Below are 18,427 nucleotides of genomic sequence, written 5' to 3' on the forward strand. Positions count from 1 at the left end.
ATGAGCAGGTGACAGAGAATGATAAAATAGTATAACGATAATAATATTAGTAAATAACAATAGTTACCCTTTGAAAGTAATGATTGTGTGGCAGTTACATATTATTGCATCCAATGAGGTAGGCATTATCCTTATTTTACACATAACAAAAGGTTAATCATCTTATCCAAGGTCATATAACTAGTAGACAAAAGCTAGGTTTCAACCCAAATCAGCCTGATCCCATAGCGTTGATCTTTTAACTCTTTCCTTTGTCTGCTTCACAGTGAGTGGGGTGATATACAGGAAAATAAAATGTCAATCATTTTAAAGCTGTTTTAAAAAACTCTAGCAGGACATTCACAGTAAGAGGTAACAGAATCCCTTAATGAGATATAGAATCAATAAGGGTCAAGCAAAGAGAGCTCTGGGACATGGTATAGATACACATTTTCAAAGATTTAGATGACAAAAAGAGATCAAGAGAAAGTGACCAGCATGGGAGGAAGGTAAGGATAAGAGAGAAGAACCACATGCAGACCCACAGAACCGTTAAAATCATGGAGGACTTCAATTAGAGAGAGAGATATGGAGAGAGACTTCTGAGAGGAGAAAGGAAAGAGGACGGTAATCTGAATTATAGCTTAATTAACTTTTGAAGTGCAATTAACACCAAATGAGGGGTAAAGAGTCATAGTATTTATGAGATGATAGGAGAAATAAAAATAGCCATGGTTAGTAGGAAAAAAAAAAAAGACTAGTTAACCAAGAGAGTAGTATTGCTTCGGGATGATTTGATAGGCTGAAATTCCTGTAAGCATGGAATTGCAGTGAAAAACAGTTGTGGGAAAGTTGTCACACTTAGTGGAGAAAATGAAATACCCTTCAAATAAGACTACAGTAGAGCTATTATGTTTGTTGTGGAGGAGAAATTTGTGTATTAGCATTCTGGGAATCTGAAGGATACAACAATCTGAAGGATACAGCCCTAGTCAAGGACATCTTTTGGGGACTTCCTTTAAAAAAGTAATAGCAGTTTTGTTAGAAGCCAGCAGCCACATGCTCATTCTTGGTTAATCTCTGGAAATTCTTAGCAGTACTGTGATCCATGATCTTCTCTTGTCTCAGCCACTTTTCCCCTGACAGTGTCATATACCTGCACCATACTTTGAACGATCGATAGCTCCTAAGTGTCTCAGTCTAAGCTATTGCCAGCATCGTTGGTTCAGAAGTTCAGAAGCAGTGCGATTAACAGGTGAGGAATTGCAGCAAAGGCAGTTTCTGAATCTTGAATGAGAATTTTTCACATCTGCCACTTTGGACATTTTTCAAACTATTCCCCTGCGTATTCCAGGAAGTGCTCACTTGAGCTGGGCTTGTCTCTTCTGGCCTGCATACTGAGCTGTGTAATTGAGGGAACTCAAGCATAGGCAGTTTCTGGTTGTATGAATAAGCAAAATACTCAATATGTGACCTGATTGTTTTCCAAAATTGCACAGTCTCTGGTTTTACTTGTCATTTTGGAACAGGAGTGGGAGGATGAGACTGACAGTGAATGCGTTCAATGGGTATAATTAACCCATTTCATAAAAGCAGATTTTCTAAATTATGCTATGAAACTCATAAATTTTTAACATTTTATGTTCCGGGGGGAAGAGTGCAGGTATTTTTTTTAAGGTGCTTATTTTCCCTGATCTCATGGAACTAACCAATTGAATTTGTACAAAGCCACTGCTTTTTGACTGATTTCCATGGCGTGATGGTTAGGAAAATAAAAAAAGATTCCTCCCCTAATGCTGCCATTATGAGTACCCATCCATTAAATATTTCATACTCATCTCTCCCCAGTATGTCCTGCAAAAGGAAATATATGATTTGTCAGCTTCCTGCAATATAAGCAGCAGCAGAAATTTTGAGAGTGACTTGCCAACCCACAGAAGCAATAGCATTGACCCAGCACAGGTGATAAAAGCCACAGTGGCATGAAAACTAGTAAGGATGGAGATGTGTGAAACAAATTATCTGTATCCAGTGGTGTCCCCCAAAACTCACCACTACCTGAGGAACAGCTGTGCCCCCACCCCTTTGTCTGACTTCAGGAATCTCTCAAAATGCTACCCAAAGCAGGAGAGGAGTTTGCTTCCACAGCCTGCATCTAGCAATACGTTGAGTTTCCATTTACTATAAATAAGTGTTGGTAGAATGACAATGCTTCCTGTGCAGGGAAAATACAATTTCCAAGGCAAACTGCTGGGACTTAAGATATCCAGGCTGGTGGCCCTGGCTTATCCACTGCCAAATTACACAGAGGCCAACAGCATGTGCAAAAATTCAACAGTTGGGGACATTCTGCAAAACTCTGGAGAAAAGCAAAATGAACAATCTGAAAATTTTATTTTGGGGTAGTTATTGTTTCTACTTCTAACTCGAATGTGTGACATCAAGGTTTCTCACTGATCTATCTATCAGTAGTACTAAAGATAAATCCGCAAGTGAGAATTCTTGGCTCAAGTGAACCCCATGGTTATAGGGGGTGCACTTGGAATTTCTAGATAAAATGTACCTCATCATTTTAAAAATTAAAACACCTATGCCTAGTCCATAAAAGATTTCCTGCAAAGAAGAAGATACTGACACTCTAGGCCAGTGAAGAAGTAATTAGTGCTATTCAGTTTTGCTGATCCCAAAAGATGATTTTTCTATGTCTTAAAATAAATTTAGAATATATCAAGCATGATTTGAAAAGTATAGAAAATTATACAATTAATATCTATGAATCCTAACTATCTGCCATATTTGCTTCAGCTCTCTTTACTTTTTAATGAAAATACAGAGACAACTAGAGCCCCGTCAAGTCATATTTTCTACCATATTATCTTCCATGTTTCAGATCCCCCAGATATTGCTGAAAACTTGTTGCTTCTCTAGTCACATAATTTCTTTCAGTATTCTCTCTGATCAAAATAGTTTCCTACTAGACAGTAGTTGTGCAGAGAAAACTGACTGCATGGATTTAGCTAAGCCCCTTACTTTCCAAGGCTCAGAGTTTTCTTACTGTTAAAATGGAGGGCAATCTTTTCTTGTCCGACTCACAGAGTTATACAGCGGTAAAATTAAATACTGTATGGAGAATTACATACTTTTGGAAACTACATCATCAAATACAAACTATAAGATTATTTAGGAAATGAGTCTCCCTTTCTATCTTCTCAAAGGCCAATTAGATTTATTGAAACCTTACCCACCACAAAGAAATAATGCTTAATCCATGTACAGGCCCAACTAATGACAAGTTTGGTGGCCATATCAAGGATTCCAAATATTCTGTCCCATCATCGCTATACATAATGCCTGTCAGTTTAGATGTCTTTCTTAGTAGTTGTTTTCAGTAATGTAATCGAAGATGAAAGATGAAATCCTTTTCCTCCAGTGTGTACTTATAATTAGCAAAACACGCGGGAAGTCAGAAGGTGGCTACTAATGTCTCATTGCTGCTGTTCATAGAGAGAGAAAAAGAGAAGTAATTAGGGACTCCAACCCAAGTGCTAGTTTTCAAATTCTCAAACTGATATCCCCAGCTGCCTCACTTGCATGTCTACATATTCTGTGACAACACAAGGTGACACTGGAACTTTAGAAATGTTGGCAACAGCTGTTTAGTCTGGGACCATGACCCTAGTGGGGGACAAGTAGCAATAAAATGATTAACTGGCCATGTCTCCATTCTATAGGTCTTACGTGCCTTTATTTTTAAATCTGAGGGAGTCATTTTATTTTTATTAAGAAATGAAATTACTATTCCCATTGACTCCAATGGTCAGGTTCATTTTCTCTGAAGATATTCTCATTACACTACCTGGCCTTCAGTTATTTAATAGACCCAAGAGACTAAGATTTTTTACTGAAAGGAAAACTGAGAAATAAGACAAAACCCTGATCAGTTCAAGGCTTCTAGAAGGGATGTTAAGAATGTGAATTAGATTCCCACTGAGACATCATGAGCCTCGAAATGTATATAGTCACATACAGGTGTTTTTAACAAGAAATCAAATGTTTTAATCAGATGTGTTTTGTCATCCACTCTATTCAGCAGCCCAAAATGTGTGTGGGAGTACTCACTTGTTTTAGAGGTGGGCCCTGCTTTATGCTGAAAACAATAACTTTGCACCTTGAGTTCCCAGTGCATAGTAAATAAAGTTGGAAATGGAAGACATACAATTTGGGGATAGTGATGGATAATGGGGTACAGGTGCAGTAAAGCATTAGTTTTATGGTGTTTTGAGGGCATATTTGTACATATTTATTGCAATGACTGTTTGTCTGACCCAACTCATAGCTTAAGATAGGAAGCAGCAGGTCTAGCTGTGGAGAAAAGACCAGACTGACTCATATGTGATTAGGGTCTCCATCTTGAATAAACAATGTGATTCCACTGGATTCAGGCAAGATTGAAATTAAATGGGTTACCATCAAAGTTTTCTCTGTTTTCTTGTTTTCTCTCAGCAAACTATTCCCTGTCTATGTAAAGACTAAAAATGATGTGTTAGAAATGATGTTACCTTTAGAATTGTTGGTAGGAATAACAATTTTATTGCCTCAAAATAAAAACCGAACCATCTCAGATAAAAGCATACATACTAAGACTTATGAAAGGGAGATGTGTCCAGCCGATTATTTTCCTTGCCACTTATTACCATCCCCTCAACCCCTCACCCCTACCCCTGCTTTTGCTCTCATAAGTCCCTACATGATAAAAGCCACTGACCTCCCACACCTTTTCTGGTACTATTCTTCTCCTAGCTCCTTTATGTTTATTGCAAATACCCAGGTCTTTCCCACCTCAGGTCCTTTGCATGTCCTAATTTTTCTAGTTGGGAAGTTCTTGATCTGGCTCTCACATGGCTAGATCCTCAAGTAATACCATCTAGATACTCAGAGATGCCATCTGGACCACTTTATCTAGAATAACAACTCATCTTTCCAAATCACTCTCACATTACCCAGTTTATTTCCCTATAGTACCTCATACTACATTGAAATTGTTTTTTTCTACCTATTGTTTATTAACCATTGCTTCTGCTCCCACACAATAATATAAATTACTGAAGGTAAGGGCCTTGTCTGTAGCTTGTTTGTTGCTATGTTTTTTTAAACCACCGTATACTCAATGTTTATAGTAGTGATTAACACATGGTAGATGACCAATAAGTATTTGTTGGATAAATGAACTCAATTTTACACCTTAAATTTACTCTTTTAACTGTGCACACTGTTGTATAACCATAACCTTCAGGACTGTACAATGACTCATTTAAATTCTACACTGAAGTTAAAACTAAAATAGAAATAACAAGGTTGTATATGTTTTAAATCATATTGTTGTTTTAGAAAAGAAACATGAATTCCATCAGAGTCAGCTTCCACAAAATTAGTGCTGTGGAGTTTTATCAGCCTTTTACAATAGATGGGCATTTTAGAGATCCATGAGATAAGGGTTCTCACTTCAAGAGAACATCAAGTTGACATGGAAAATGACTGTTGATGAAATAGCATTTGTGTTTAAGTACAGGATAAGCAGAAAATGCAACAGGATCCTAAAAATGAATTTGGAATATCATGTAGATTTATAATTAAACCCCAAACACTGAAAAATTTCCATACCTTGGACATCCTCTAAAAGGCTGTGAAGTGTCATTTTTGCTTAGAGCTTTTCCAGTAAAAACAGTAGAGGGAGCTGCTGCCCCATGTTACAAATTTCTTAAATTTCTGTTTTCAACATAAATTGCTATGCACTGAAATGTGACACATTTGAGCCCAGTGCTCAATTCTCATACTGCAATAATGAAACAATGCACAAAAACAATACCAGAAAAAGAGAAAGGAAATCAAGAGCCCTGTCTGTTACAGAAAGAAATAATAACACACTTTAAAATTAATGTGGTTTTTAATAAACACTTCTTACAGTGATGATAAATGAGAAGTAAAGTTAATGTCAAATGGGCGGGCTAATATGTACTTCCTTTTATGGCTCATTAGTTAAATTCTCCTGCCTCCCCTCCTGCTCTGCCTCATTTTCAGCTGCTTTTCTCTCTATCCTAAAGCAACTAAAACCCAGAATATTTTGAAAAAAACTGAAGCATTTCAAGTCTTGAGACGTTCCAAATCTCATTATCACAACATAAGGCAATTATTTTCTGTTGCTTATGCTACTCAGATAACTGGAGAGCTTTAAAGAGAAAGAGTGTGAGGGGTGGCAGTTGGGACTTAGAGAACATCACAACTAATAGACTGCAACAGCTCAGATTATGGATGAATAAGCTCCAAAGCATGGAAGAGGCTGTAAATCAGAGGAGAAAGAAACATCACTGACTACTTAGACTCAGTTGTTATTATTTCCTCATTGGAACTTGTATGTATCTTCTCATGATTAGATTTACACATCTAGAATAAGTATTCCATATATAGAGCATGCAGTCTTTCATTTGAGCAATTCATTCAAATTTTTGTTAACTGAATTTTGCAAAATTTATAAAGAGAAAAAAATGTGTTGGTTCAATTACCGATTCAAGACAATCTCTTCCATCTACAATATTGTATGACTGAATGGATGTTCAGAAAAGTAGTAATAGATTTAAGTATATTTAGTTAGAAATGTACATTTACAAAGAAATTCGTTCACATGCATACCATTTGATTTTCCCAACAACTGTGCAAAGTAGATGCAGCAAGTACTATCATTTCAAATTTATAGGAAAGGAAAGTGAGACATGGAAATGTCAAGTGAATCGTCCAAGGACAAAGTAGTAAGCATTAGGTTCCTCACTGCCTTCTTACACTGTCCCCCTGTCCTGAGGCACTGCAAGACCCTGAATCACCATAGAAAAAGCAAACCATGCCCTGGGTCTGATCTTTAAGTAAGGCTGATCCTAGTCAAATTGCAAACCAGAAACGTGTCTTTCACACCTGTCATCTAGTAGAATAAAGCTGGGTTTAGGAATCAATTCCTGAGTTTCAATTCTGGCTCTCCCCATTTATACTTTTGTGATCTTGGGCAAGTTAGTTGACATTTCTAAGCATCCTTTACCCCATCCTACAATGAAGATAATTTTGACTTTTCACGATAGTTGTGAAGATTATAAGCATTGGCAGTAGAGTACCAGAAGCAGAGCTAGTGCTATTATAAACTTTCATCCATCCCTCTCTTTTGAACCTGTTTGTTCGGGAGTGAGTGCTATTTCCTTCCCCACAGACATACTTAATGCTGTCATGCTTCCTCTCTGAAAAACTATTCTCAATCTTAATGTTAGTGTATTGGCAGGTACTATCAATCCCAGACATCTCTATCTACTTAATGGCTTCCTTCCATTGAAGAATATTCATTCAAAACAAGATGGCAGAAGTTATTTGGGGACATTTGGGAGCTTTTTCCTTTGTATAGTAAGATCAACTCTGCTTGTTAACAGAAAATTGGATGAATATTTTTAAATAATGTTCATCATAAAGGGTTGTGGCTAACTTTGTTAACCAGTTTAGTTGCTCTTTAATTATAAGCATTCCGATTAAGAACAATTTTATTATATGAACATTTCATGTGTGTAAATTTCAATTAAGTCTTCTCCAAAGAGGAAAAATATAAGCAGATGGGGAGCTAAACTGCAGTAATATATATGACTTTAATGAAACACTAATTCATACATACAATTTAATACCATTAGTTCAATAGCTCTACTTTTAATAAATATTTCATATTAGAATCTTTTTTTCCCCCCTAGGAAATGTATGCTGTCAGGGGGAAAGAGGATATCCTTCCACAGATATATACAGGCTAAATGGAAATTTGTGGGAAATTAGTTTTTGTAAACAACTTATCTTTTTGGTACAAATGTTTCTTAAGAAAAGTGAGAGAAAACAAATTTGGCTTCAGAACAAAGAATCACAAGTAGAAGGATTGGTTAAAATGTTTTAATTACTTGAGTTGCCTCAGGCCACTGGAGATTTCTTTCAGTTCTATTTTTAAAAAATTTCCTTGACACTCCCCTAAATAACAACACTACCTTTGATTTAGGAAACATCTCTAAAGCCCCCAAAGGAAGAACATTTTCTTGAAAATGAGCCAAGTATGCTGGTTATCAAAGGATCAATACCTCCCGATAAATTCTAGTATTCTCCCTTGGTTCTTTTCAGACAATTATACAGATCAGAGGTATAATTTTTTCCCTCCTAAACATGCTAAAATTATTTGAGAGTTATTATTCAGTATTTGATTACTGTTTGATAAGAGAGATAAAATTAATGTATTTTTATATTTCAAATTGTCATAATAAATTCCAACACGTGTTTTAGGACTCTCATAATGCAAGCATTCGGGTGAGTCACATCTCTCAATCTGAATCAGAGGTATTTTAGATCTGACCAACCTTTCCCTCTTTCTCTTATTACCTTCCTTCCTGCTGCAAAGTAGGGCTCATGTCACATATGGTACAATGTTGACAAAGACAAATAATGAAAAACAACATTTTGCTTTAAAATTTTCATACGGGGGATGTCTCTTAAGGTATATATAAATTATAAAAAAAAACCAAAAAAAACACAAATAACTCCATGGGTCATCCCAACAGATTTTTAAAAAATACTCTGCTGATACTTTAAAAATAGTAAATAGTATGATAGCTGCAATGAATCTTGTTTACTCTTTGAACCATCCAACTCCATTGTGCCACTAGAGTAACCTATCAGTGAAATCGGGCCATGGGTCTCTCCACTTAGAATTCTCCACAAATTTCATATCACCGCATGACGTGTGGGGCTCGACATGAGTTTTGGCAGAATGCTGCCAGGGCTAGACCTGTCAGTGCTGTGTCTCAGAACTGCCTGAGCTGCCGACCTGTTCCAGGCCCCAGAGTTTCAGCACTCCATGCTTTTGTTCAGGCTGTTGTCTTCTGCCAGCAGTACTTAGCTTGCTCTCTCCTTGCCCTCTATGTACTTCACTGGACAAACCATCTCAAGTCTTTCTTTTTAACAGTTATTGAGGGATAATTGATATGCAAAGAACAGTACATATTTAATGTGTATAATCTGAGGAGTTTGGACAAATGTGAACACCCATGATGCCGTCACCACAATCAAGTTGATGTATTAACACCTCCCAGGGTTTCCTTATGTCCCTTAGGTTTTTCGTTTGTTTTTGTGGTAAGGACATCTAACATGAGGTCTACCCTCAACAAATTTTGAAGTGACTATTACATTGTCGTACAGTAGAATCCTAGAACTATTAACCTCACATAAATGAAACTTTATACCCATTGAATAACAACTCGCCATTTCTCCCTACCCCCAGCCCCTGGCAACTACTATTGTGTTCTCTGCTTCTACGAGTTTGACTATTTTAGAAATCTTATATAAGTGGAATCATGCACACTTTGTCCTACTGTGACCGTATTCTTTCACTAAGTATAATGTACTCCAGGCTCATCCATGTTGTCACAATGGGTAGAAATTCCTTCTTTTTCTAAGGCTCAAACTTTATTCTTCAATTGTCAACTCCTGAAGAAAACCACCCCAAACAATATCTTCTCTAACATCTCTTCCTCTGTTTACGTTTCTGTGAACTGGAGGGCAAGGACAATATCTTCTTCATTTTTGCAAGCTTAGCTCCTAACAGTGTTCAGCACATAATAGGCCTTAAATAAGTGTTTGTGAAACTGTCAAACAATGTAAATTAGGAACAGTTTGATTGTTTTTAGGAGTTCATTTTCTTAAAATATTAATGATCTTGAAAGCACTGATTTCAAAGAACTCTGTTCATGTCTAACATTTGGGAAACAACAGTCCTCTTGCTAAAAAGTACATTATGTTTGGAAAAATTCAACATGAAGGTAGCATAGAAGAATGTGGGGAGCCAGTTATTTTACTTTCCTTTTCAAGGTTGCCCTTAGCTAATTCCTGTAAGCATCAATAGGTGCTTCATAAGTGTGTTTTATTATTTTTTTTGCAGCATGCTGTTATGCATGTTATTAATTTAACTGATCATATGAACAACTTCAAAAAAAAAAACACACACACACAAAAACCCCAAAGCTGATGTAAACTGTATCCCAAGATAATTTTTTTAAAATACTTGTATTAGAGAAATTTTGGTCAACTAGAGGAGTTATCCTAAAATCAAAGGACAAAGAGTTTCCATAAGTCATAATTCTTAGATAGAAAATGAGTTGATAGTATAGTCTCATACTTTTTCTTTTCAAATAAAAGCTGACCTATGAATGGAAACCTTTTATTTTTTGCATAGATTTCCCCCCCTTATTTGTGTAGTCTAACAAATTGGTATTTTATTAGACTACAAAAGATAATAAACCTGTTTTCTTTTAAATACTGTGTACTCAGGATTTAATGACCACTGTGTATCAGATCCATAGCCGAGATTAACTTCTATATCCAATACTTGAAGTAGAGTAAATATCTCTCTTCCCCAAAAGTCCTGGCAATAAACTAAAACCTGTGGACTGAATATTATAAATTCTTTCATATACTCACATATTTCTTAATCTTCTAAATTCTCTAGTCAACTCATTTGATCTATAGTTGAGAACTCATTCCAGGATTCGGTGTAATCCTTTTCTTTCCTAGACATTTGGCAAGCTTGTCATATGGCTTTCATCATTCAAATTCCTCCTTTGAGACAACAATTATCCTGTCTTGAAAGCAGCATCTTTCGTTTAGAAAACCACATGAGGTCTAATCTTTCCTGTTAGCATTTACCAGCTTTTCTTCTTTGTGGCAGAAGACAATTACTGAAAACCCTACAATGTGTTTTCTGTTTTGCCAGAAAATTTGTAATAAAACTCAACAAAGCTGATTCCTTTAAAGATTGAATCCCAGGATGCCCAATTTATGCCTCTTTTTCCCCCATTTGCTTTTATAATTAGTATCAGTTGACACCAGTATATTGGTAATAGAACAATTCCCTGGCTAACGTGAATGACATGGAAATCAATGGCAAGACTGCAGTCCTGTTCATTTTGGCACATGACCACACCCTATTAGAGTCTTAAAGTGCTAGTTCTAGAGCCCTCTAGTGGTGGTTTATGGTGGTTCTGGTCTTTAAAAGTTCCCCTTATTTTTCTGGTCTTCATTTTTTAATCTACAAAATATATTCATTTGTTTACTCATTCATTGAATAATTAATTACCTCATGCTACATGCCAGAACTGTGCTAGGCAATGGTGATAAAAAGAGAGGTTCAAAAAAAATTCACAGAGCAGTGGGCAGACAGATGAGGAAAATAACAGTTACAAAACAATGTGCTGTATCTGTAGGAGGTATAATATTATAGGATCATGGAGGATGACACCTGACATACTGAGAGCCCTGGCAAAGGTTATGTAAGTGAACTGATGTCTGAGCCGAGTCATGATGATAGAGGGATGCTGATCTAGGCCCTGGGAGAACATTTTGCAAAGCATGGCATTTTTTTAGCTAGAAAGGAAGATTATACTATAGATTACAAAAGAAGGAAGGGCATAGAGAAGGATAGGCAAAGATAGGTGCAGGACAAATTGTGAAGGGTCTAGAATGGCATGTAGAAGTTGAGGAATCCTTCTTGAAGGAAAGGGAATTGATTGAAGAGTTTTAAGCCAAAGAGTTACATGGTCAGAATTAGATGGTCAGGCATAATTCAGGAACTATCTGGATATGGAGGATGAGGGAGAGAAAAAAATTCTAGGATTAAGATTATCATTAGAGTTTTGTTTTGGGCATGTTACTCTTGTAGTTTGTAGAACTTTAAGTGAGCAGGCAGTGGGATGTACAAAACTAGAACTCAGGAGGAATGTCTGGGTTGAAATAAAAGACTGAGAATCTTTAGTCCATGCAACTTATAGCTAAGGGAAGAGGGAATATTGTTAATGGAAGAGGCCAAAAAGATAGCCCCAGAGGTAGGAGAAAAAAACCTCAATGTCACTAAACTAAGACAACAGAGAGTTTCAAGGAGACAGCAGTCACCAGTATAAATTCTGGTATAGCAGGGAAATAAGATGAAGCCTGAAAAGGGCCCAGGGAGTCCCACATCTCAGAGATTACTGGTGACTATAGAGTGTGTAATATCAGTGGAGTAGCTTGCATAAAAACCAGACTTTAGAGGGTTGAAGAGTCAACAGAACCACAAGAAATGAAATACTTTTTTCTAGCAGCTTGGGGTAAAGGAAACGAGCAGTCACTTGGCCAGCAGATCTTTACAGCTCTCTTTAGCAACAGCAATCTAGTAACAAAACAGTTGCATTAAGACAAGTAGCCATGCTTCTCCAAATCTCTAACTCACTACCAGCCTGGATGTTAAGTAAGAAATTGAGGAGATGGAGTCAGGTGGCTTCAGCACAGGATTCACTTATTTGGAGACTTGGCTTAGGGTGCGCACGCAGGCAGCACTGTTCTACTGTGCAATGAAGACTCAGTGAGGTGTGTGGACAGCTGCCAGCCTCCCTACCTCTTGGTTTATGTGGTGGTGGGAGGTGTGGGGAGTACAACCATTTTAAACAGCAGAAAGATAGAAATTAGTATCTTTGGAGGAGTAAAAGTACCATTAGATAAACACACAGAAATAAAGAGAGATTCTCCAAAAAAGCCGTCATCCTATTGTTACTCACAGGTGGTCCTGGGGGTCCTGGTTTTCCTGGAGGACCTGTTTTTCCTCGTCTTCCCTTGAAACAAAAGAGAAACGACAATAAATGATGCAATTCTATTTTATTTTAAGATGAGACAATATTAAGTGGCAGTGTTAAAGACAGTAAAATTAACTAAAAGTTAAGAAATAATTGCAAATCCTCATGACCTTTAAACATCTACGAAGTCTAAAAGCTATGGGCCAAACCTTATTGACCAATAAGAGAAAAACAGTACCTGGAATGAAGAAATGTGAACAGTTATTAGCAGTCCTTTAAATGCTGTCTCCCTTGATACTCTAGTAAAGTAATAAAGTATCCAAAAGATGGTCTAAGAGTGGCATTTTATCCGATGATTCTATGGTTTCAGATGCAATAATACATGTATTTGACATTAAATTGGTGTTTCTCAAAGAATGGTCTGAATTCTAATTTTATAGGAGTTACCTGAGGTGAGATTGGATGTTAAAAAATGCATATTCCTGGGCTCCATCCTAGACTTCCTGGCTTAGAATCTCTGGGGAAGGGAGCCAGGAAACCACTTCAAGTAATTCTTATGCTCATGAAAGTTTGAAAAGCACTTCCCTAAACCATATCATAATTATGTATGTTGCACATAGCACATTAACTAACGATTTTCTTCCCTTTGGATGGTTAAGCTCTTTTATAAATGAACTAAATATATATGCTCCTTACTTATTAATCTTCATTATTGTAACTTCAGAATAGCCAAGAAGTGGAAGCAATCCAAATGTCCACTAACAGATGAATGAATAAACAAAAATGTGGTAAGTACATACATTGGAATATTATTCAGCCTTAAAAAGTAAAGAAATACTGTTAACTCTCCCAAGACCACAACCAGCTAAATTCCAATCGCAAGAGTTAGAAAAATAAGATTGTGCAAACATCTCTAAGTAACTGTGTATATAATATCATTTAAAGAGCAGTAATTTATTGTGAATTTATTTTCTTAATTTTTTTCATTTTTCTAATGGAAGTAAGCTTGATATTGAAAGCATTTTGATATAAGAAGCATTTTTGAGCATATTTTCTAAATATAGTCACTATTCCATTTATTACTAATACCTTTATTGTATTACCACATTGGTAGTATATTAATACATATTAAGGCTTGTTGCTACTGAAAAAGTAAAAGTATTAAGTTGAATTTTTAATGCTTTTTGGGGAGAATTGTAAGCACAAATTTAGAAAGGCCAACTTCGTATACTAATTTTTTTGCTCTGAAAGTGTCAGGCAAAGTTGCTTGATCTCTCTTGTTTTCATCTAGACTTCAAGTCAGGTAGGAAGTCGAATGCCAGCTGAATCAGCAGAATAGGCTTGGGGAGGTCAGTACGCATATACTACACTGCGACTGGGTGGGAAATGCTTCCATTGTGGCTGAAGACAAGTTAAGTGCATACTATCGAGAACTTCACATAAATTAGCAGCTGAGCGAAACGAGTCACACAGAAAAAGTCGAGAACGATATTTCACTGATATGTGGGATATAAAACAGAAAGCAACAAAAGAACAAGACAAACAAATAAAGAAACAAAAACCCATAGACACAGACAACAGTCTAGTAGTTACCATAGGGTAAGGGGTGGAGGGTACTGTAGAAGAGGGTAAAGAGAGTTAAATATATGGTGATGGAAGGAGAACTGATTCTGGGTGGTGAACACACAATGTGATATATAGATGATGTATTACAGAATTGTACACTTGAAACCTATGTAATTTTTCTAACTATTATCACCCCAATACGTTTTAAATAAACAAATAAATAAATACAATAGCTGTGGTTTCATAAATAATCCTAGCTAATATCTACAGAACAGATTTGAAAACATGTTATTAAAAACAGAAATGCAATTAATGGTGTGTTCATGTACTATCTATTTTAGAGATCTGAACCTTAGAGTTCCTTTGGGGAATTGTAAGATTGAAATGAATATAAAATTTAATATTCTGTATACATAAAAATGTTATACACGTGTACACACTTTTCTAGTCTTGCAGTTTACACATTCTGGAAATCAATACATTGGGTCTTTCAGTAAATGGAGTCAATTAGCCCCTGAGGATTAATCAATGTTAAAAAGTTTACTTAGACAGTAAAAGCTCTGTAATTTAATTCACAAGAAGACAAAGAAACCAAATCGGTGGCATTCAAGTGGACAACTGGTTCTTTTTTTTTAAGGTTGAGGTAAGTTAAAACCGTAGGATCAACTTTTGTGTGCATTCTCCTTTCTTTAAAGGAGACGTGTATATTGATATGGGCAGGAAGTGGGGAAAATGAGGCTGACTATTGATTAACTTTTATCACTGAGTTTATATTTAAGACAACTCAAGTGTCAGATATTGTAACTTAACATTGGCATGTCTTAAGTTGAGGAGTGAAAAACATTCACTATTCAGTATGGGATGGGCAGGCATCCACATTCTTGCATGTCGCTGCTAATTTACATGTTCATTTAAGTCAGCCTTGCAATTTTCAGAGTGCACTGATGTGTATGCTGAAAAAATGCAGAGGGAATGCTGATGTTGTTTATATGACCTTGCTAAGAGTGGACACGCAAGTAAAATATTTTTGAGGTTGTTAAATTATTGGAACATACTGTGTGCAGATAACTTTAGCCAGCCCATAATTTCAGTTTAAATGTGGTTTCTAGTCTTGAGTTTCCAGTAACACCTAAAGCAGATTTGAATACATTTTTTAAAGATGTGCTTTACAAAGTAACACAGTCATCATTTTCTTAGCCATCCCACCCCATATACTATATTAGGAACAGGGTTTACCTTAAATCCTGTCTCAGTGACTTATAGAAGTGTCTAGGACAGGGCAGAGCAGAGGGGTGAATGGATGAGAAACATGGGTGGAAACTCCAGGATATAAGGGAAATACTGGGGGCCACAATTTCTGTTGATGTAATAGTTCAAGCCAACTCTCAGACATCATCCTTTCCTCGGAAGAGCCTTAAGACAACTCCTTTGTCTCTTTTCCCCCATTCAAAGCCCCCAGCTACACTGAATACAGTCTCACAGTCTCCTGTTCCTCCAAAAGATCTTCTTTCTTTTCACTTAGAAGCATTAGGGAAAGGCAAAACCCTACCTAAGCGATAACAGTCGATTTTTGGTAGGATAAATTTTATTATTTAAGCCAGGATATTTGGGGGAGTATTTTATTATTAATAATTATGCCAAGTCATCAGGCATAAACCACAAAACTCATCCTAGGGCTGAAATCAGATTCCTCCATTTTTCTGAGGAAAGTGGAATCTGTGAATCTGTGAATCCATGTTCTTTTCCTCCCAGGGCTCTGAGGAATTAGATGAGGACTCCTGGGATCAGGGGCTTAGCTGGCGTTGTTGATGGTAGTGCTAGGGAGCACCTTAAGATACTGATGGGAGGGATGGTTACTACAGGTTTGTTTACACTTCTGTCTCCTTTTATTCCAGTCCCTTCATTATAGGGTTCACTCTAGACCCACTGTCGTGTGAGATAAAAAGCGGGGAGTTGGGTGTGGGTCGGGATGAAAATCCTGGCAGAGAACAGACAAATGCTGAGCTGGGACTGGCCTTCCTGGTTAGGATGTCTGTTCTCAGGTTACCATTTGTTCATAAGCAATCCTGATAAATTGGAGTCTGGCTGAATCCCCAAGTGGGTGGAGACCTACGCTTCCAGCATTATTACAATTGGGCTAATCTAACATTTTCCTGGAACCTGGAGTGTAAAGCACAAAACACAGATTTACCATGTCAGGTTGCCCTAGAAACCTCAGCACTCAACATATCAGTTTCTTGTTTGGCAACAATGTAAAGGTTATTAGACAGCAGTTTAGATATTTGTCTAGTGATTTAAGCCCCGCGGTGCTCAAAGCTGATGGAGCATCAGCATCATCGGGAGGCTAGTTGAAACAGATTGCTGTCCTCACTTCCAGAGTTTCTGATTCAGTAGGTCTGGGGTAAGACCTGAGAATTTGCATTTCTAACAAGTTTCCAGGAATGTAGATACTACTGGCCTGAGGCCACACTTTTGGAACGCCCGGCTCTAAGCCTCAAGCTCTTAGTTCATATTTAATGTCAGGCAACCCTGAGGAGCCCCTAATATCTGGTAAATCTTGCAGCTCAGAACAAAAGACCTCCACTGGTTTTGTGACTATGTGGAACTTTAAGACTAAAAAGCTCATTGTCAAGTTCAGGAGCACCAGGACTGGAATCCTGACTTTTTTCTTACGGAGACTTTAGTGTCAAGATTTCATTCCTGTAAAATTGGTACTTAAACATTGCAACAGGTTTGTTAAGGATTAAAAAAGGAGATCATATATAAAATTCCTACCACACACACCCATTAGGATGGCTACTTAAAAAACAACAACACAGAAAATAAGTGTTGGTGAGGATGTGGAAACATTGGAATGCTTGTGCAGTGTTGGTGAGATTATAAAAAGGTACAAGTGCTATGGCAAACACTAGGCAGGTTCTTAAAAAATTAAAAGTAGAACCATCATACGATTCAGAAATCCCATTTCTGGGTATATAGCCAAAAGCATTGAAAGCAGAGTCTTGAAGAGACATTTGCACACCCGTGTTCACAGAAACACTATTCAGAATAGCCAAGAGGTGGAAGCAATCCAAATGTCCATTAACAGATGAATGAATAAACAAAAATGTGGTAAGTACCTATAGTGGAATATTATTCAGCCTTAAAAATCAAAGAAATACTGTTACGTGGTACAACATGGATGAACCTTGATGACATTATGTTAATTGAATAATTTCAGTGAAATAAGTCACTAAAAGACAAATACTATATGATTCTACTATTGGAGGTAGTTAGTCAAATTTATAGAAACAGAAAGTAGAATGGTAGTTAGCAGGGGCTGAAGGTAGGGGGAGAAAAGGGTATGTTTAGTGGGTATAGAGTTTTAGTTTTACAAGATGAAAAAGTTCTGGAGATCTGTTTCACAGCAAAGTGACTATACTTAACACTACTGAACTGTACACTCGAAAATGATTAAGATGGTAAATTTTATGTTGTGCATTTTTACTATAATTTAAAAAAAACAACAACACTGCTACCACAAAGTCTGATATAGTGGTAACAATAAATGTTAGTTCCTTTCCTCCCTGATCTTCTACTACCTTTTATCCAATTCTCATTTTTATTTCATCAAAAATGTTTCATAATAGATCAAGAATATACTAAATACTTAGAAAATACTAAAATACGTATTGTGCATAAGTTAAAAAAATTATAACAGACTCTTAACTATGCATAGGGAATTTTTTCATCTAAAATAACAATCAAGATGCCCTTTTAGAATTGTGGTCCCCCAGGTAGATGAGGCTGGTGACATCCTCCATCACGGGGTTGAACATTCTTGCTACAAAAAGGATCTCAGAGGCAGATGACTCCTACTATGGTGAAAGAAAATGAACATATTTTCTTCTATAAATAAATATATATGTATATGTATATGTATATGTATATATATACATATACATATACATATATATATATATATATATATAAAATAAACAATATTAATACAGTTTTACTACATACTAGATAACCTATTAGGTCAGTAGCTGGCAAATGTTTTCTGTAAAGGGCCAGACAGTAGCTATTTTAGGCTTTGTGCCCATATGGTCTCTGTAGGATCTGCAACTATTCAACTGTCTTCCTGTGGTGTAAAAAATAACCATGGACAGTATATAAATGAATGGCATGGCTGAGTTCCGATAAAACTTTATTTATAGACATTGAAATAAAAAAAAGAGTAGAAA

The 18,427-nt window shown here is 36.6% G+C and overlaps 1 protein-coding gene across 1 annotated transcript in view; it reads right to left on the minus strand.

Annotated features, from left to right (window-relative positions):
• Positions 1 to 18,427, minus strand: part of COL19A1 (collagen type XIX alpha 1 chain) — a 314,159-nt gene that overhangs the window by 94,463 nt on the left and 201,269 nt on the right. The window contains exon 16 of the mRNA XM_019749266.3: positions 12,621 to 12,674. Coding sequence (XP_019604825.3) covers positions 12,621 to 12,674 — 54 coding nt within the window. The remainder of the gene's footprint in view (positions 1 to 12,620; positions 12,675 to 18,427) is intronic.

Source organism: Rhinolophus sinicus, chromosome 2 (assembly GCF_057876585.1).
Source record: "Rhinolophus sinicus isolate RSI-liver-muscle chromosome 2, RSI-T2T, whole genome shotgun sequence".
Lineage (NCBI taxonomy): Eukaryota > Metazoa > Chordata > Mammalia > Chiroptera > Rhinolophidae > Rhinolophus > Rhinolophus sinicus.